This window comes from Plenodomus lingam (assembly GCF_022343315.1).
Source record: "Plenodomus lingam strain CAN1 chromosome Unknown contig_9, whole genome shotgun sequence".
NCBI classification, from domain to species: Eukaryota; Fungi; Ascomycota; class Dothideomycetes; order Pleosporales; family Leptosphaeriaceae; genus Plenodomus; species Plenodomus lingam.
In genome coordinates this window covers 657,203-677,408 of record NW_027093973.1, presented here as the reverse complement: position 1 = coordinate 677,408, position 20,206 = coordinate 657,203, and the positions used below count along the sequence as shown (strand labels likewise).

The 20,206-nt window shown below is 46.3% G+C and overlaps 3 protein-coding genes across 3 annotated transcripts; 2 read left to right on the top strand and 1 right to left on the bottom strand.

Annotated features, from left to right (window-relative positions):
* Nucleotides 1-231: 231 nt before the first annotated feature.
* Nucleotides 232-2,297, bottom strand: IAQ61_010752 (uncharacterized protein). Its single transcript, XM_066098917.1, has 3 exons — nucleotides 1,967-2,297; nucleotides 1,481-1,879; nucleotides 232-1,423 (listed from the first exon to the last, which is right to left on the bottom strand). The coding sequence occupies exons 1-3, from the start codon at nucleotides 2,197-2,199 to the stop codon at nucleotides 283-285; spliced, it is 1,773 nt and encodes a 590-aa protein (XP_065951075.1). The 5' UTR covers nucleotides 2,200-2,297; the 3' UTR covers nucleotides 232-282.
* A 1,733-nt stretch (nucleotides 2,298-4,030) lies between these two features.
* On the top strand, nucleotides 4,031-6,004 carry IAQ61_010751 (uncharacterized protein; the record flags this gene model as incomplete). Its single annotated transcript, XM_003834714.2, has 1 exon — nucleotides 4,031-6,004. The coding sequence occupies one exon, from the start codon at nucleotides 4,031-4,033 to the stop codon at nucleotides 6,002-6,004; it is 1,974 nt and encodes a 657-aa protein (XP_003834762.2).
* A 2,519-nt stretch (nucleotides 6,005-8,523) lies between these two features.
* Nucleotides 8,524-9,893, top strand: IAQ61_010750 (uncharacterized protein). Its single transcript, XM_003834713.2, has 5 exons — nucleotides 8,524-8,540; nucleotides 8,597-9,165; nucleotides 9,229-9,292; nucleotides 9,343-9,504; nucleotides 9,570-9,893. The coding sequence occupies exons 2-5, from the start codon at nucleotides 8,778-8,780 to the stop codon at nucleotides 9,721-9,723; spliced, it is 768 nt and encodes a 255-aa protein (XP_003834761.2). The 5' UTR covers nucleotides 8,524-8,540; nucleotides 8,597-8,777; the 3' UTR covers nucleotides 9,724-9,893.
* Nucleotides 9,894-20,206: the final 10,313 nt, after the last annotated feature.

Below are 20,206 nucleotides of genomic sequence, written 5' to 3'. Positions count from 1 at the left end.
AATCGATGCGGGATCTGTTCATTGGCTAGATCAACACTAGAGCAGTCAGAAACTCCGTTTGTATCGTCCTGTAATTGATCAATATATTTTTACGTTGTATACATGTTTGTAATGGGCGCAGTCCATGGGCTGAGGACTTTGCGAGAAGCATTCTGTGTTGATCTCCGGCTTTGATGATGGGTATTACCGGTACCCAAGGCAGAAAGTCTCCGGGGAAACGCGAATACATGTCTTAATTATCACACTTTAATTATCTTGCCATTTTGCACTTGTACATCCTGACTACAATTTCAAGCCTTTCTGCCTCGCGAAAGTAAACCCACTTTTCTTATTGCTCTCCACTGTTCCGCTGTGATTAATCCTCTTGAGTCTTTCTCTTCTACTCAACGGCTCTGCATCATCTTTCTCCGTTATGTAGTATGCCCAATCCGCCGTCTCATCCACTTCCGTTTGACTATAACCATTGCCCAGCCACGAAAACCTATTGCCCTCATACTTGACCTCCCAATCATCCAAGCGGATCTCCATGAGCGCCTCAATATAGTGCAATGTTGAGCCAGGCCAGAGTGCAGTCACAGGGCCATCGGCACCAAGACCTTTGTACCACGAACGACATGAATCGTGCCAGACTGTGCGTTTCATGAAAGCGTCCTTGAACTTTATGAAATCATCCACCGCCTCCGCTTTTGGCGCAAAGGTGGAGATGTTGTGTGTCTGGAAGCGGTCGATGAGTTTGCACATGTAATCTGCTTGGGCTTCCATGGCCGACAGCACAGGACCGTTGCCGATGGGGCAGTTGGGTCCGAGGAAGATGAAATAGTTTGGAAATTCGGGCGCTGCGAGGCCGAAATAAGAGCGTGGCTCTGCAGCCCAGATGTCCTGGAGGTTTTGGCCGGTGGCGTTGATGATGGGGAAGCGCGGCTTGAAGGAGGTGTTGAAGCCGGTGGCGCAAATGAGAACGTCGAGAGAGCGTTCGTTGCCGTTGGCACAAAGCACACCCTTTTCGGTGATCGCGGTGATTTCTCCGTGAATCGTTTCGACGTTGGGTTTACCAAGGGCTTCGAGATACCCCACACCGGGTGTAAGGCGACGACATCCGACATGCCAATTCGGGATCAGAACCTTTTCTAGATACTCGTTCTGCAACTTTTCCGTCATTTGTTGACGGAAGTAGGCTTCGGTATCTCTGTTGACACTACTGTCTTTAAGGAAGATACCAAATTGGCCATTGAGACCGCGCTCGATGTTTTTGCGGTAGTCGAGGAGAGCGCCAGGCTTGGTCGCGAAGACTTCTTTCTCGTGTTTGGTAAAAATGTGTTGCTCAAGACCATGAGCTGGGGAAACCCATGTCGGCTGACGAATGAATGCTGTGATCTTCTTGGCGAGGGGTTGTATAGTCGGGAGTACCTGGATGCCGGAGGAGCTGTAACAGGTCGTTAGCACATGTTCAACACAGCAAGCTGTGGGGACGCTTACCTACCCATTGCCAATCAGACCAATGTGGCGATCTTTCAAGTCCACTCTGTCGTCCCATTTTGCTGTATGCAGCAGCGTGCCCTTGAAATTTTCGATTCCTGAAATCGCAGGCCAGTGCCAGTTGTTCAGTATACCTGACGCATTAACGAGGATATGGCAATGATCGCCAACTGTCTCTCCATTCACTAAATCTTGAATCGTTACATCATATCCCTCTTTTTTTTTGTTCCAAACTGCCCCCAGAACCTGATGTTGAGTCTTGATGAACTTGCGCAATGCGTATTTCCGCGCGAAGTTGTCGAAGTACTCATAAATTTCTTTCGAACCAGCGTAAACTGCCGACCAGTCTGATTTAGGTTCAAAAGACCATGTGTAATTGTGTGCTGGTACATCGCAAGCGCACCTGGAAGACTTAGCGAGTTGTCCTATATGATTTGATAGGAACTCGGCTACTCAGGACCCCCGCAGGCATCACCTCTACGTCACCTACCCTGGATATCGATTCTCGAACCACGTCCCTGAAATATCTGAATTCTTTTCGTAGACTTGGAGACTGTAGTCCTTGAAGTGTTTCTGAAGTTTGTACGCCATCAAGAGACCAGATGCACCTGCACCAATGCACACAACACGAACATGACGTTGTGTATGGATAGGGCCTTTCAAGCGATGCCTAGCATCCAACCCCAGTTGAGCTGTTGACGGAACGATGAAACCGTCTGCCATTCAGTAGGGCACTTTTGGAGAATACAATAAAGCAGAGAAACAGAGGTTAGAACGAGCTGGAAACGTTAAAAAACCTCGAGACGAGACTTGTTTTTTCGCATTAACTGAGGCTTGCTAACGTCCCTGTACTCTACAGTGGCATCGCATGTAGGTAGTTAATATCCAAGCTGAACTTCAACGAATTAATTTCTCAAGTTCGCCTTCAAAAGCCCTCATTCGTCAAGAATAGGCGACCATGCAGATTGACGTGCCTACATGCTTCGTCCAGGTTTTTGCAAGGCATGGTTACTGTACTCCTACAATGGAGCCATGCTATGTTGATCTTCTCCAATTTTGAATCATCGGTAAGCATCTCTGAACGGGATTGGATTGTCGACTTCATGATACGCATCTAGCTTTGGTAAGTCACGGGATAGATCCTCTTATCAAATTTATCCACTTCTGTCGACAGTGGAATTTCACAGGATTGAAGATGATGGTTGCTTAAGAAGAGACACAAGGAGGTGGGGCGTGATCATGGTTTGCAATGAAGAAAGCTTCCGCTGGGAGACGTTTCAGACTGGCTTGTGGAGTTGAGATAAGATTCTGAGTGGCACCATCAAACCCATCGTAGCTGAGACCGTAGCTTGTGCAAATCACGATGAGCGAACTGGTCTCGGTCAACCACAGGAAAATCAGGCCTAATTTGGCGGCGCTACCACCTGCATTCATCGGTGCATTCTATTGATCATGTAGTAATCCAGCGCCGCGGGATGACCGTAGCTTCGAAACATTCCACGTTAGAACATGAGACAGCGATACGCAACATATAGACGTTGCGCACTGTACAATAGCCAGCCTGTCTCTGAGTACTGACAAATAGGCACCATGTTCCGTTCTGTTTCCAACATGCTGCCATTGCCCATCATCTCTCTTCCTGAGGGGGGTTCAGGACATGGCCTGGAGCACGGCATTGATTCTGATGCGCCTATATGCAAATGTAAGCACTTGTGGCTATGCGAGGCTAACGACAACATATATTGCTTGTCCCATGTTTGGTGGCAGGGACTTTCAGCTGTGGTACGACGAGGCCAAACTTGGACGTCACTTTTAATGGCAGGCCCTCGTATCAATAGTCGTCCTCAAGCTTCTCCTGCTGAATCATTTGCCAAACCTGCACTGCTAGTAGGTACAAATAGATTGCTCTTCTATCGACAGCAGCTTTCCAAGTTTGTACACTGTGATGAGCAGGATCGCAATTACCCAACTTGTGTAAGCCCTGGGAGAATGAAAATGTATCTCTCCCCAAGTACCGGAGCCTGTATCTTTTCTATATGCGACGCCTCATAAGATGAACGATGTTGCGCTGCGCCGTGTCTATGTCACTTGAGCTTGAGCTTGAGCTCGGCCGTTCAAGGTCAAACAGGAATTAGTGAGCGAAGTCCGGCGCATGTAACAGCCTGATGGACAACCTGCGTATGCATACCTACTCGAGTCATGAGCGTCTTTCATGGACTCGGTGAAATGCGGGATGGACTCATGAGTATAGACATAGACGTCTTTCACGGCTCTGGTTGATTCGAATCCTCAAAAGAGTCGAAGGATGCACGGTACGGTCGAAGAGCATGATCAGGTGAGGAGGCAATGCAGGTGAAAGTCGGTGGGCAGGCGGATGAGGGGCTGCGTCATGGGCTGTTTGGCTCACGTGACTACGCGTAAGAACAAACGCGCTTGAGGCTCGAGCTGGCCTGCACAATATTTATTGCTCACCACCAACCCTGCACACTCGTGCATCGCATACCGGTACCACCCCACCGCGCACTGACAGTTCGACTTTGGATTGCGCAGAAGTATGCCTATCACCCCGAATCGCATTATACAAACCTCCACCGAAGCAAAAAAACAATATAAGAAGAATGGAGCTGCTCTGCCTGCACAACAGCAGAAACAACTGCAGCGTGGCCTTGAGTTGGATGAGCGCGCCGCCCGCTTTCGCGAGTCCGAAGAGAGGCGCAAAGCTGCCAAGAAAAAGCGCGAAGAGAAGGAGGCCAAAGAAGAGCGCGCGCGACAGCAAATGGGTGTTGGGCGTGCAACCCAAATGATCGGGTATAGCCACACGCAAGCCCAGTTGAAGAATAAGATGGAGGCCTTCTTAGGTGTCAACAAGCGACGCGAGGACGAGAGGCGCAAGAAGGATATGGAGCTCGCAGATAGGCTCGAAAGCATCGTCCAGGAAATCGAGAAGGAGCCGTGGGACGACGATGAGGCAGACGACATTGCGCTAAATTGGACCGCCGTGAACAGCTCATTAGGTCAGCAATGGATTGACGAAGAGCTCGACGACGACTCTTTGTTACAGGCGCATGACCTGGTCATGTCAGACCCTGTTGAAGTGGCTCCGGTAATTGCGCAAATGCCACCCGCTGCCGCGCCCCCTCCCAGGCCGGCCATTGCTCCCACCTCACCACTCCACGTTCTCACCAAAGGCGACCCCAATTTTGTCCGTACCCATGGCCCAAAAAACAAGACCGTAGAAGCCATCCTGGACAAGCTACCTGAAGAAGTCATAGAGCTACTCTCCGAAGACATCTCTATGAACAGCTCTCATTGGGACCCAGCGCCTGGCTTGCTACACAAACTCAACCCTGTTGGATTGCCGCCACATCGACTGCGCATCAAAGTTGGATGTATAGTCACGTTGCTACGAGACTTCTACAACAGCACACAATTATCAAAGAGTCAGTACTTGCGTATACTACGGGCAAGTAACGATCGCCTTGAGTGCATCGTGCTGGACGGCCAACTCCAGGGTACCAAGACGATACTCACAAGAGTTTCTTTTCCTGCGAAGTATAGAAACCAGGAAGGGTACCCATTCCAAAGGACACAGTTCCCGATACGGGTTGCAATCGACTACAAACCTGCAAGCGTAATACAAAGCACAGCGCAACCAGGTTGTGGATTGCCTAACAGACCATGTCATATGCCAGTACAAAGCGTGTCAAAGAGAATGGCTCCTTCTATCATGAGTACAAAGCCACAGACCCCACACACCCCAGGATTCAAGGTGCCTGGGCTTCCAGCATCAAAGTCGGCGTTTGGTCTACCCCCCGTGAGTACTCATGTGTCTATCACAACAGCAAAGCCGTACATACCGACTGCTATGCTTGAGGATTGGGATGACTTCATTGGAAGCAGCACACAAATAGCTCGAGAGCTCTCTGTTGATGAAGAGCAATCTGCAGTCACACCATTTGTTAAGGCTGGAACTTCAGCGCAGGAAGCAAATATGATGCTCCCTGTGTCAACGCAGGACTTAAACTTCTCGATGGATGATCTCGACAATGACGAATCTTCAATACCAGTTTTGACCGAGTCTTTATTGAAGGTTGCAGAAGTTGAGGTCCGCCCCGTCGAAACGGGGCCAAAGGACTCATTAGAGGGTGAACGTGATAGTGCCAGCAGGCTTCCACTCGCATCTCGTCCAAATCCTCCAGCTGAACCCAGAGGACGCAAATCCTCTGGAGCTCAGCCAAAGATTGCGGGAAGGCCAAAGAGACGAAATGACAGTGCTCTGTTGATAGATCTAAAGAATCTACGGCCTTCACAAAGGCCGCCCTCGGTAGGAGACAGACCAGGTCTAAAGCGGAAGAAAATTCGCACCTGTGATGCTCCGCCAGCGAAAAGGACCTGCACACCAGCTTCTCGCCCAGATCTACCAGCAAAGTCTGAAAATCCCACCAAAAGCCACAGTATAGATGACTTTCGAATGTCGACACAGGACGCTGCATCTTTTTTCGACGGTATGGATGACTTTGAGCTTTGAGATGTTGGATCACTCTCTAGGGTCCATGGAATTGTTTACGGAGTTTTTGGTCGAATCCTTTTGATGGATTTTTTTGAGCATCGAATAAGATGGTCTGGACTTGGACGTGATACCCCAGCTGTGAGCTCTTGCTCTGGTATAGATGAACATTATGCATTTTTGACGACCGGCAACAATTACTGACGACCCCTCTATTCTACCACATGCGTCTTGGATCCGGTTGCTACCCTATCTATTGGATGATAGCCTCTGGGATACAATTATAAAGTTGATCCTGAGCAGGTTTCCTGCTCACCGCATTTTTTTCTACGGATGGTCAGTTGTATGTGCTACGGTCGGTTGATTGTAGCTCCAAATGCCACAAGCTGTGTATCTTCACGACAGAAGATGGAGCATAAATCGAAATTGCATAACATCACACAATGGATCTCTTGTCCCTCTAGAGTTTAACTCCGCTAAAATAGAAACATGTGGAGAAAGGAGGGGACGGAAAATAATGACTTGATCGCCGCAATCCACCATTACACTCCATTGACACGGAGAATAATTCATTGTTTGACCTCCCTGCGATAAAGTGGATACTTATCAACCATATCCACAACCCCCCGGAGAGACGAATTGCGCAATCAATTAAACATCGAGTTTCAATTATCGAACCAGGAGATCAAGACAGTGCAGAATTTGAAATTTGATCCACGAACTCAAATCCTGTTATCGCCTCCGCCATCTTGTTCTTCGTTTTTTGGGTCGAAACAACATGCTGTCCGGTCCGAATATATAGTGCAGGATCATGAACGATTCAGGGAAGGCGTTGGATGGAGTCTAGCAGCCCCACGACCGCGTAAATGGTCCAGTTTGCGATCCACTATCTTGCGGGCCACGCGAGATGGGTGATGTGCATGACAGGTAGTCGAAGGGCACAAGCAAATACTTGGTGGCCAAGGCCTAGATTGTACTCGTGTTTTCACACATTCAATGGAGCGGGTCGTTTCGTATTTCGTACTCGCCGATACTGACCGGTGACCAATAGAAAACGGTTCTTAAATGTTTCTTGTAAGAGCGCGTGAGGTGTAGAAGTATACTGTGGTAGGTCGGGAGTACCTGATGACCGGAATTTGCAGTGCTTTGGTATTCTGAAAGAGATCCCACGCTGACACACAACTAAAGCTCATGCAAATGTTCTAATAAGCAAGTACATGTCTTGACAGAAATGGCAGCCGTTTCAGATTCCCTCAAAGACGATATGTTACCAGCATCGCTATCTGAAACCGCCCACGGGGACTAATAATGTTCCGCGACTCCTACACGGTGCACAATAGCGACGCAAGTCACGCAATAAACATGCATTGCATTCGTACTGTGTAACATGACAACAGGTTTCTTGGCCTCATCTCATCAGTAGTTAGACGAAGTCTATGCATGACGGATCCCGTCAACATTCGCATGCTCACCGCCATGAAATGTAGCATGTTCTGACTCTAGATGCATCCTGCATGATAGTAATGCCAGTGCATCAGGGAGGTTATGAGTAAAAAGCATGATCCACTGCCCAAGGCAATCTTTTCGATGCTTAGTTTTCTCCTTTACTTCGAGTCATTGCCATGTGGTTTTCATCCCTTTCTAGATACAGCATCCATCCCCCGAACATTTGGACGCCACAGCGGGACATGCATGGTACAAGCGGTGCCACGCTCTCTTCACGCGCACTACCTAGAGTACTATGCGCATTCGATTCTAGACCCAGGGCGGTGCAGCGCAATCAACCATCTTGACAGTGTTTGCCACATTACTGCACAGTGGCGGCTAAGTTGCTGCCCTTGGAGAAAATTGGGGAATGCGAATAAAGGATTGATGGAGAAATGTGGAGAGGCAGTTGTAGTATGGGATAAACAGCTGTTGACCTTGTATCAGAAGGGCCGATCATCATCGATGGGCATGCTCGCGCAGCAGACGTCAGATTTCAATCGAAGGAGCAGATGGCCGATGCAGAACATGCAACTAGTGTTTGGTTTGACACGTTCCAACGGGCTGGTAGCTTGTTTGACATCTCGATTCTCTGCTTCCCATTGGCGGAAGTATCTAAGCGAAAGCATTGAAACAACTTTAATCTCTCTTCCCGGTTTTAGCGCCAGGAACAACGGGATGCGGGCATTAAAACGATCCTAGCGTAGCCTTCCAACCGTTCCAGACATCAACCCGAAAGATGGCACACCAAGACCAGAAACCAGACATGATTCTTAGATGAGGAAACGAATCCGATAGCGGACCATTGGCCGCGGATGGCGTTCTTGGCAGTCTGTAACGTACCATGTCAGTCCACTCAAACTCCCTCACTCGATGGTGGAAAAGCCTCTGCCAAGCTTACGGCCAAGTCAATCGTCGGGTTTGCTCTCGCCTGCTGCTGTACCGCGGTATCAGGGGCGGACATTGCACAGTTTGGAACAAAGCCCATTGACAAACAGCGGGGATTTTAGCGCCGGTACGAGTCTCTGCATGGAGCGCTAGTCAATCATTCTCTACTCATGCAAGTATTCGGGTATCCAGCTAGAAACCCCTTCCAAGGGGATGGAGATGGTCTGACTTGGAGATCAGGGCTTGTATAAGTACAGCGGCGTACGCCTTGCAGTAAAGAACCATCCCATCACATTCATTCCTGTCTATCTTTCTTGCTTGAAGCATCACTTTCGCTACACCTCTTCCGAGACCTACTTTCTTCATACATACCTTTCAACGAATCAACTTTCGAAGTTTCAATCTCAATCAACACATCAAAATGCAGTTCTCCATCGCTTTCGTTGCTGCTTTCGCTGCCTTTGTCGCAGCTGGCCCCGCCGCCGAGTCTCCCAGCGAGGCTTTTGCTCTTGGCAAGCGTGCTGGTCTCCCAGTTCCCGCTTCCAAGGGTAGCATCACCCTCAAGGCTCCCCAGGTAGTCTCTGGCACCTTCGATGGTGGCATGAAGACCTACGGCCGTGGTGTCAAGTGCTCAGGTCAGGCTGAGGGTGGCAACAAGGACGCTGTCTTCATGGTCAAGAACGGTGGTACTCTCAAGAACGTCATCATTGGAAAGGACCAGATTGAGGGTGTCCACTGCGAGGGCAGCTGCACCATCGAGAACGTCTGGTGGGTCGATGTCTGCGAGGATGCGCTCTCCATCAAGGGTGGTAAGTAAATCTTCAATCATTAATGCTCAGCGAGAACATTTGATCTAACATTGCGTGCCTCAGACGGAAACGCCGTTGTCCGCGGAGGAGGAGCACAGAGCGCTTCTGACAAGGTCGTCCAGCACAAGTAAGTTGTTCTATGACGCCTCTTACTACTTGCCTAACCAAATCGTTTAGCGGCAAGGGTACCGTCACCATCGACGGATTCCAGTGCCACGACTTCGGCAAGCTTTACCGTGCCTGCGGTAACTGCAAGAACTCCGTCTCCCGCTCTGTCGTTATCAAGAACGTCAAGGCCTACAACGGCAAGGTTCTCGCTGGTATCAACCCCAACTTTGGGTAAGTTACATTTCTGGAATCACATTCATCCCAATTGTATGAGCACAAAGCTAATACAATGACAGCGGAACTGCTACCATCACCGGAACCTGCGCCACCAACGTCAAGACCATCTGCGAGGAGTTCAAGGGCGCCAAGAAGGGCTCCGAGCCCCAGTCCGTCTCCAAGGGCCCTTCGCAGTACTGCAAGTACAACGCCTCCGACGTCAAGTCTTGCTAGATTATTTAATCTACAAGCCCCAAAACATTGGTTCATTGGCGCGATGGTCGAACAATTGCAACGGGTAGTTGGGACCACCCGCTGTAATAGAGGAACGATGCATAGTGTGCATCCTTCGTGGTTGAGCTTTGAAAGCTTGATTCTTGTACATACCTGTAGATACATTTTTGAAGCACATGCCGTGCATGTAATACATTTACTTCAAGCAAACTCATGATTTACAATGCACTGTGAAAGCTATGACTCATTCTGCGCTTATTCAAATCTTGTTCTTCAAAGGCGATTATGGTTCTTGTAGCAGTGTGCCTCGTGAGTAAGAATTGCGACAATCCTTGTGATTTTACGATTTATTAAGCAATGTAGGAACTAGCGGCTTTGGGATAGATCATGTCGCTCAAGTCTAGCCATAGCGACTCGAAGACTCCTGGTTTCTGGATTTTAATAGTGCATTACAAACCAGAAGCTGCTTTGTACTTTGCACTCAATTGTTCAATCCTTTTGAGCACGTGATCCAGTAGTCTGTCCGCAGATAGATCTCGGGATACATATTTTGCGTACCACGATCATTCAAAATGCGAATACAACGATGATTAGTATTAGAAAAGCAGCCACCTTCAAAGTATTCATGGTCTGTATTAGATTTTCTAGGTTGTAAAAGAGCAGACATGTTCCTACCTGATTGATTGTGATGATACAAGTACAGAATTTCTAATATCAAGAGTGCGGAAACTTTGTCATGCTGTACTTTTACGCTTTTGTTTTCTGGGAGATTTCAGATTCTCCCCCAAAAGCCCTCGAAAATACTTTCTTCTGTGAATCGAGAGTGTCAGGCGTATACTATACTTCCTTTCACGAGAAACTACAAAGAGGTTACTATGTCTACAGACAGGGATGAATATTCACATGTATTGCGGATTTGTTCACCCAAAAAGCAAAACACAACTGTGTATTGCCACAAAAATAATTTACATATACCCTGTTGAGAAGGTTCTGTGCCATCTTCAGTCTATAATGTTAGGCCAGAGCATCTATTCTTACTGCTCCGAACAAGCCATAAAGGAACATATAGACCATGGAGATGAGTCATAGGTAATTTCACTAGCGCATATATTTACATTAACTCTCATCTTTAGAGCGCCTGTCCCAGGGGATGAAGAAATGAAAAACGACGGGAGATCTGTGGCAGACCTTCCAGCAGTTACAATAATCTGGCGACTTATTATCATTCATCATGCTGAACACGCGATACATCACCTTTGCTTACCATGTCTTGTTTGTGCATGTCTTCTGATATTCATATCGCTAATTCAAGAATGTGAGCTATTATTTTGGTTACGACAAATACAACTCGCTCATTATGGCTGGTCGTAACCTAGCCAGACTCCGCAATCAGGATGTCAAGGATGCTCGACAGTAGATGGTGCGAATCTTCATGATCTGCCTACTTAATATCGCTGGCGGTTGCGACCTAAATTCTAAAGCTGTGTTCTGCTGCTTCCGAGTCAACACAACGCCGTTGGCTGGTGGGACTTCCTAGCACAGATTCCAGACGAATTTTGAACCAAGACAATTCAGGCCATGCGCTGTGAAAAATATCTTTTCAAGTCGATTGTTTCATCTTGGGTCTCATTTTCTCAATTCTAGCACAATGTTGGGATATCTGACTAGTGTTAGGTTCCCGATGCTGAGGCTGCTGATGTTGAGGATCAGTGAATGAAGATGGCCGCCTGCTAGAGGACAGAAGAGATTGATCTATTCAGTGATGGGAGATCGATAGAGCTGACTATAGAATGCATAAAAGGTCTTGTCTTGGTCCAAGAGATCAGACGCAAACTTGTAGTGTAAGACTTCAAAAGGGATGATGGAGTTTCTTAAGGTAGAGTGAAAAATACGTGTTGAGTGTATTTCAAACGAATCGATGCTCTCCTGTATCGATTCTCCTAGGCATTTATATGGCCCTAGTATCACGTAATCCACTAGTCCCGCTTCACTGAGGCCCAGGTCCTGACATCCACATTGTTGGTGAGAAGTGGAAATTAGGTCTTGGACACGACATCTAGTGCCATAATTCTATAATATCCGACTTCATCATCAGACTCACAACATAAGCAAGCAAAGAGGAGGGCTAATCGTGAGTTTAGGTTCGTGAAGCCTTTTTAAATAAATAGAAGGGCGCCGAGCTAGCCAGTGTTAAGTGTGGAGAAAGGACATAAATCTGCAACCTTAACCTCGCCTGACTTTGATTGAGGACTGTTAAATTCGAGAGATGGGATGACGTTAGTGCTGCGCCAAAGGTGAATAAGTAGCGTCTCCTATTACCTGTTTGCCGTTATCTTGAGGCCGTAGTGATTCGCATCTAAGTTATTATGAACTTGCATTAAACACATCATTCCCTGTCTTTTGAGTTATATCGCATTCTGCATTCCTATTTCTGATAACCTAGAGTATCCTAAGAAGTTAGAATTATAATAGTAACCCGCAAATCATAGCAAGACACATAAAAAATGACATTGCGTGGATAGAAAAGCCCTCAAGAAAAAGCAAAGAGCATGTGATGCTACTCATAGGGACTCATGATATTCCACACAACTATGGTTATTACCACTTACTTTATACATGATGCTGTTACCTAGCCCCAAAGCCTATCTAGGAAGCTCATAGCATGCTACTCCATTGATTCTTTTTTGGCAATAGATCAAGTCAGAGTAAGAAAACTGGCCGTCACGAATACCGAGCATCTTCCCTCAGATGTCGTTTAGGTGGGATGGGTATCTAAGCACGAAACTCCAGACTATGAAGAAGAAGAGGAGTAGGCATAGTCAGCCATGGTATGTTGTCGTAGTAAGCAAAGCTGGTCAAATGGCTATTCAAACATGTGTAACGTGCGAGCGGGATCAGAACTCACTTACAACATCCAGATATCAGTCCAAGTTATCTTCGGATGAGACTAATGTGTCTAGTATCAAGTATCATGGAAGTTTTATGTTATTCCTCTTGCTGTAGATTTTGGCATCCAGTGATAGGGTTGTCTCGCTGTTGTTATTGTAGTCCGGGGCAGGCCAGCCTTGCAGAGGTAATCGATTGAGCTATTGCGAGTCCAGCCGCAACAATGTCAACATACGGAATACCCAGACTGAGTCCCCCGAACTGGACTTGTATCGGCTGGATGCTGAGAGTAAGGTTGGCCACTATGGATGTATAGAACTGATCAACGGGTGATTTGACAAAAGTCGTCAACTTGAACTCCGAAAAGACACGACTATTACGGGCAGACTCTCTAGAGTCAAAGATGGCTCAGACTTGTTAATTCTGACAGTAGATACTCAACTCGGTATGATCGCTCGCGGTATTGCAATTGATGTGCCACCAACACCTGCTTGTGCTTTAGTAACGTGTCCAAGAATCTCTTCGATCTTGTCGACCGTAGGAATCTAGGTGTAGAAGTTGCGAAGAATTAATTTGGCGAATGCTTGGATAGTTTAATGACAGCATTTATCAGTATTGACGATATAAATATATTGAAAAATACCCTCTATAGGGCAAAGTTATCGATGAGATTTGCGGTCTGGTAGTTTTTCCAGAGCTTGATGGCTAAGCCTACATTCCCGTGATGGCGACGAAGGACTCTGAGCAATTTGAATATTCAACTGTGGAAAAAATACAAACGCCAATTAGATAGAGCGAAGTCAGTAGGATCTGAAGACATCTGGAGATGAGAAGGTCCAGTGTTATCCTCGCGAACCTATATTTTCCATAAGGGCTTCATCTGGATTACGTCATTCAGGACTAAGGCCAAAGACGATGATTAATTGATCTAAAATCATGGCTAAAATCAAGAGCTATTGACCCAACGATTGGAGTTTGAGCCATAACTGGAAATGTTTGGTGGCTGAGGATGCGTTTTGGGCAAGGAAGAGCTGAGAACTGTCCATACCTCGACGTCATAGCCAACACCGCGACAAACAAAGAGACAAACTGACTGTTATCTTGATTGTATAAATATCATCATGTCAAGATGCCTGAAATTTGCTGCAATCATCGATACGATGTTCTCCTTTATACTCGGCATGCTATCAGTCTTGTTGGACGAGACGACGCTAACCTAATTTGTCATAGACTAGATTACAGGACACGCACGAATCCTCTATGGAATCCTGTTGACGACCACCCAACCCCTGCAATCAACCCATCTGCAGAACCATCGAGCATCAAATTACAATTCGCAGCAAAAATAAAATAAAAAATAAAGGCAGGGTGCGCCATTACTAAAGTTTTGCAACATTTTCGTGAATTTGTACAGTAAGTAGCGCTTCAACGCAGCAATACGGTACTAGGCCGATGTCTCAGCTTCCGGTTCGAGGGTTGCCGTCCAAGTAAAGCATAAGGTTTCGAAAGCTAGTGTCTCACCTTTGTTACAATATGCACTGATGAGAAAGATGTTACCAGCTAATATTAAAGGCGACGTCAAGTACCGCAATGCAAGAGAAACGTACTTCAGCTTTCCACTCGCCAACTTTCGTCCTCTTGCGAGATTGGCTGGAGACATACAGTTGTCAAAGCAATCATCTCACAGCTTGGTAAGTAACTTCATCTTTGTGGTGTATTTCTCAGGCGATGTTACGTTCTTGTTTCATCAATCGTCCGGTGATCGATCGCCTGATCATGGAAGCGCTCTTCACCTTTAGCGTTGCACTGCTTCAACATCGTTCCTTGCTCCACGTTGGGAGAATTTTCGTCAGCATCAAAAGATATAGCTTCAAAAGTCGGGATCCCTTGAGCAAGAAGTATTTTCAGCGCTTCGATATAAAAGTGGAGAGATTACACAATATTGACCGAATAGCAGGGCTCAGTGCGCTTCCTACACCACCAAGTCTCAGTGGCCCACCAACAACGACGAAGAGTCACATCGAATGAGGCAAGCCGCTCAGCTGACTCACTCACACAACCTGTGTGGGCCCATTGTGGCATGGCACAGCGTACCAATCGTTGGAAATGCAGAAGTAGCTTGATAGCAGGGTCATCGCGACCTAGCATTAACGCCCGTCTCTTATTAATATACGGCAATTATAGATCAGGTTTTCAACCTGGATGAGCTATCACCAGCTATGTACCGACTATGCTCCGGGTTTGGGGGCAGGGCGAGTGCGTGGAGCTATCGCTACCAGCGACACGACCGGATACCCTTGGTCTATATTCCGTCTCGGCCCTCCCGAATGCCAATAGTGTCTCTGGGTGACTGCTTCAGTGCAGTAGTGGGTTGTTTGCTGCAGCATACTGCAAACTTGCAGATCTGTGGGCTCATTCGAGCGGCAACACATACGCTGGCAGCCGATGCTTCGTTGAGAGGAGCCCGCTCCCGCCCTAGATCCTTCGCCACGGGCTTCGACAGCGGATGCCCAAGCATAGCCCCTAGGCGTGCTACTGACGTATTTATTTCAGGGAAGCTTCCCAGTTTCAATAGACCTCTCGCCACCGACGACGGACCGTGGTGTGTTGGGAACAGCTTCCAACCGCCAGCGCATCATTGAGATCTCGGTACGGCAGCTTTTGTGGCTGTCAATCAGCAGTGAGCAATGCCGCATCTGCCCAAGCCGGGTGTTGAAGTTCTGTACCGCTTCGGATCCTCTTACTTGGAGCCCACTGTTGCCTAGCCAGCTACGCCCCATCAGACGAGGGAATTGAACATGCGGTACTGCACAAGTCTTACACAGTGCATAGTACGATAAGTGATTTCAAGGGGAGTGTATCTAGTCACTTCGCAAGCAGTGGTTGATTTCAGGGGCAGTTCGGTTGGAACAGCCTTCACCAGCCCAATGGCGCAGCATTCGCTTCACGTCTTGGGAAGACTGCCCAGTGTCGCCTACGACCTTCAGCAAATGCTTCTGGTTGAACATGTGGGTCGAACAGGAGTTCTTGATCAATGTTGCCCATCAGAACCTACGCCTGCTGCAGCAGGTCTCGGCATGTAATTGAGACATTGAAAACCTGCATCAGACATCTGACTCAACCAAGAACACCGCCCCTTACGGAGTCTGTCTTTCTGCACAGATCAATCGTAGACAAAAGGCTGGTTCTCCCATTGCACTCATACAACGAATCGTTTTTACACGCACTATCACATCTGTCTCACTCAGAAGTATGCCAGTATACTTGCTGCAAGTCACCTTGGTTTGTCACGATCAGGGAGTAGATGCCAAGACTAAAAGCTATATCAACTCTGGCTATAGCCTATGCGCGTCGCCGCAAGAAAGATCTGTAAAATCGCATGTTGAAAAGAGACTATTGGCCGCGCCACCAATTCCCAATTCTCACTTCCATCCAATGAGCATTTTGCCTCCTCCAGCCGTGGCATGAGGAAGGAGTGAGCTGGGCTCTGCCCTCTCGTCAAAACAAGGCACAGACAAGAAATCATCCGAGCAGGTGGAAGAGCCAGTTGCGACGGGCAACACAAGATGGCCAAACAATCAAGCCAAATTAAGTGAATTTCTGAGACCGTATACCAGGCTCACGGTGATTTACACTGGCCAGCACAGATCATGACAGGTTTGTGATAACGGGCAGGTTTCGGAACGACAGATTCTCGCCGGAAGATTACTCGCACCCGTACTCCTCCCCCCATCGTGAATCGGCCGGAAGGTGATAGCATGCAGGTGCGTGCAGGTTGGGTGCAGCGAGGATCTCGCAGCGGAAACGCTGAGCAAGCTCGCAGACCCCTGTGTTTCTGAGCTCCACTACAATGCAACATTGCTGCATTACATGTATGTAGAGCGATTGCGAGAGAGAGAGAGAGAGAGAGCGAGGGAAAGAAAAATGAGGCCGTGAATCGAGTGTTTGTTGTGATTCGGAGTGAGGAGGGTCGATAGGAACGGCTTTGAAGCCACAAGAGGCTAGTCCGTCGGTACGTATCCTTGCCCACCCCCCAGCCTTGAACGGATAACAGCAAATTAGTAGAACTCGGTGAAATTCCAAAGCTGATTTGTTCGACTTTGGTATAGATGCAAGCCCGATGTGCCGATTTCCTGTACCGGTGCAGTGCGCGACAAAAATCAGGTCCGACCTTGAAGCAAGACTTTACCCTTTCGCGAGAACCCGGGGACATCCACGGCGGCGCACATCCAACCGTCGCTACGTTAGGGAGGGGGGAGAGTCATTGTTGAGTTCACCACTAACTAGCAACTATATGCACTAAAACATATCAGCCATCACACATGGTGCATGGGCGAGGTGCATGGGGAGGGCTCGAACGACCGCTTATTCAGCACGCATACCGGTACACTCTCACACACCCGCTTGAACGAACACAGACCTCACCACCCTAGACAACTTCGCCTACGGCAGGCTCCGTAGCCCTTGTGAATCTCAAGTACACCATGACTATTGAAACAGAACATTGACCCCACAGCTACCTTCCCCACATACCTACATACCGTACCTACCGTAGTAGCACGCACTGTGCCTAGTACCTACACTGGAACCTTGCAAAGCGTTAGGCGCACGTCCACATGCAACCTCAAGCCCTTCCTCACGCACACGGGCGATCCTAAGCTTCAGATCTCCACTTCTGCGGCGCCAGACATCACACTCCGCCTCGGGAAGTGCTAATTGTCCTCGCCACAATAGACTAATCGTCCTCGCCCTTCCTAATAGGGAAGCGCCAAGGGGTAATCGCCTGAGTACTCTGTCTCGGCGTTGTATGTAATTTTCTATAATACAAGGAGATACAATACCTACCTAATTCGCTTCGCGGTTATCGCTAGCGGTGAAGTCGCGGCTTTTGCTAGCAAACCTAGGGTAGGAGTAAAGGATATACCACGTGATTATATTAACTATATAGCTATATTTTAGCCCTTATACTTAAAAGTTTGCAACACGTAATACAACGCCTAGGTTAGCTATAAGCTACTATAGTACTCTAGCTCTAGCAGAGTACTAGTAATAGTATAGGGATTTAGCGTATAAGCTAGTTACTATAGAGCAAGTAGTTAAGCTAGTAACAGGTGCTTAATATATTAGGATACTAGCGACTATAGGTAGGCCTATTACCTGCCTACCTGCCCGCCTATTAGATTACTAAATTACCTACCTAGGAGCTAATTTTAGTAGTTATAACTAGTAGGTAGGTTAATATATTAACCTAACTACTAATATTAAGGCTAGTAATAGTACTACTATATAGCTAACTGCGGCAAGGGCTGTAGTTAAGCTATTAGAGCCTAGTAAGGATAAGGAGCTAGGTAAATTGCCTACTACGGGTAGGGTAGCTATAGTAGGCAGGGTAAGGGTTATAGTATAGGTAGAGGTTAGGGCTATAATTAGGGTAGGCGAGGGATAATATATACGTGCTTAGTAGGCTACTATTACCTTATATAAGCTAGTATTGTAGTAGGTAGTAAGGCTAGGTAGTTATTATTAATCTACTTAGCTAAAGTAGGGTCGCGCTAGTTGCTAGACTAGCCCGCGCCCTTACGGTGAGATTTTTTAGCGCGTGGTTTAGTAATAATTATCTGCAGCTTGCAAGGAGTAGCAGCAACTTTAAGGTAAGGAGCCTAGCTGCAATTAACCTACTAATATAGGTAGTAATCTACTGCCTATAGTACCTTTAAATAAAGCTCTAGATCTACTAAAAAATGCTAATATAGTATACTAAGCGTCCTACTATATTAGTTAGTATACTACAAGAACTTGTAGGCACTATTAAGCTGCTGCTTGCGCAGCTTAGTGCGCGCGTAAGCTAGGTGTAGAAATTTAGATCACTAAGGTTAGGAATAATTTAGGAGATAGATTATTAGATTGTATCTACTATGATCGTACTTATATATATAGAGCTTTAGCTACCCTTACTAGAAGGTAAATAATTAGTAAACCTTCCTTACTAGAGCTCCTGCTTTTTATTAGGTACTTAGTAGTAAGCTAGCAGTTAATTAGATAGTAGGTTATACAGGGGTATTAATTAGGATTAATTAGGATTAATTAGGATTAATTAGGATTAAGATACTCTGTAATCTAGTTAATATCCCTCCTATAACATACCCCCTAGGTATAGGTAGATCTTTTATTATTATAGTTATGCTTATAGTTAGTAGGTAGTGTAGCTAATTAGAGCGTTATATATCTAAAGGGTTAAATTAGCTTACCCTTTAGATACTAACTAGCGCGCCTTCCTTATTTAGCCTGCGCTTGCGCGCGTAGATATTATCTAGATAGAGCTCTATAACTCTATCTACCTAACTATAATCTTTACTATAGCTTAAGTTATAAAATTATCTAACCTTAAAGATCTAAACTATACCTATATCCCTACTAACCTATCTTAGTTAAAGTTAAAACCTACTACTTGCGCTTACTCTACCTACGCTACCCTTATTACCTCCTACGTAGCTAAAGCTATAGTTACTAAAGCTACTACTACTAAAGAAGAGCGTGCTACTACTAAGTATAAGGCTATAGTAGAGTATATAGTAGCTAAGCGCATAGCTACTACTACTATAGCTAAGATTATAAAGCTAAAGAAGGGTGCTCCTACTCTAGCTCCTACTACTCTAGCTCTAACTCTAGCTCCTGCTCCTCCCTAGACCCCTCCTAAGGCCCCTACTCCTACTCCTACTCCCTCTCTAGCTCCTAAGGAGACCCTAAGATCCTCCTACTATAGAGAGCCTAGTATTTATCGTGCTAAAACTTATCTAAATTATCTACGCTTAGCACTCTTTAATAAGTCTAATAGCAAGTGCTATAACTCTTCTAGTAGGGGGACTTAGTACTAGTAGTACTTCTCTAGGTATAGCTATATCCTAATATATATAATCTATATAAGAATTTTTCCTTTATAATACTTAGTAAGATCTTATACTAATAAACTAATAGCCCTAAGCTTGCCTAACGCTCTACGCTATCCTTCCTAATAAGGAAGTAGGTAGGTAAGAGCTAAGACCTTCTTAAGGATAAGAAGAGGAGGGTCTTAGTGCTCCTTAAGGAGAGCAAGGCTAAGTAGCAGGAGCTAGTAAAAGCTACTACTACTACCGCTAAGCTTGCGCGCAAGGCTGCTTCTATAGCTAAGGGCGCCTAGAGCTCCTTATTAGAAGATAAGGACTCTAGCTCCTCTAAGGTTCCCCCTATAGATCCTAGGATAGGGTAACCTAGGTAGCTCCCTATAGACTCTAAGGCACGCTTTACGCGCGTAATAGAGCTTCTTAGGGAAGCTACCTAGTTAATAATAGAGAGGTAGGCTATAGTTAGTTATTTTTATATTATATATTAATAGATCTTATATACTACCTTACTTTAATTAACACTATATAATATATACTCTACTATTATATAACTTTAGGTGCTCCCTAAACCTTATAAATTATTATATAGTTAGGTTTTTAGTAAGCCTATTAGCTAGTATATTACTAGTAGGTAGGTAGGTAATATAGAAAGATCCCTTTATATACTCTTACCTAAGCTATATGTTTTAAATATCTATATAGCGCAGCTTAGTAGT

Bases quoted from the DNA above. Each gene is read 5' to 3' on its own strand.
- IAQ61_010750 (XM_003834713.2), top strand. From the start codon at position 8,778: ATGCAGTTCTCCATCGCTTTCGTTGCTGCTTTCGCTGCCTTTGTCGCA. The intron at 9,166-9,228 runs GTAAGTAAATCT...TGCGTGCCTCAG, and splicing joins TGCGCTCTCCATCAAGGGTG to ACGGAAACGCCGTTGTCCGC. The intron at 9,505-9,569 runs GTAAGTTACATT...ATACAATGACAG, and splicing joins GGTATCAACCCCAACTTTGG to CGGAACTGCTACCATCACCG.
- IAQ61_010752 (XM_066098917.1), bottom strand. From the start codon at position 2,199: ATGGCAGACGGTTTCATCGTTCCGTCAACAGCTCAACTGGGGTTGGAT. The intron at 1,880-1,966 runs GTAGGTGACGTA...TAAGTCTTCCAG, and splicing joins TTCGAGAATCGATATCCAGG to GTGCGCTTGCGATGTACCAG. The intron at 1,424-1,480 runs GTAGGTAAGCGT...GACCTGTTACAG, and splicing joins ATTGGTCTGATTGGCAATGG to CTCCTCCGGCATCCAGGTAC.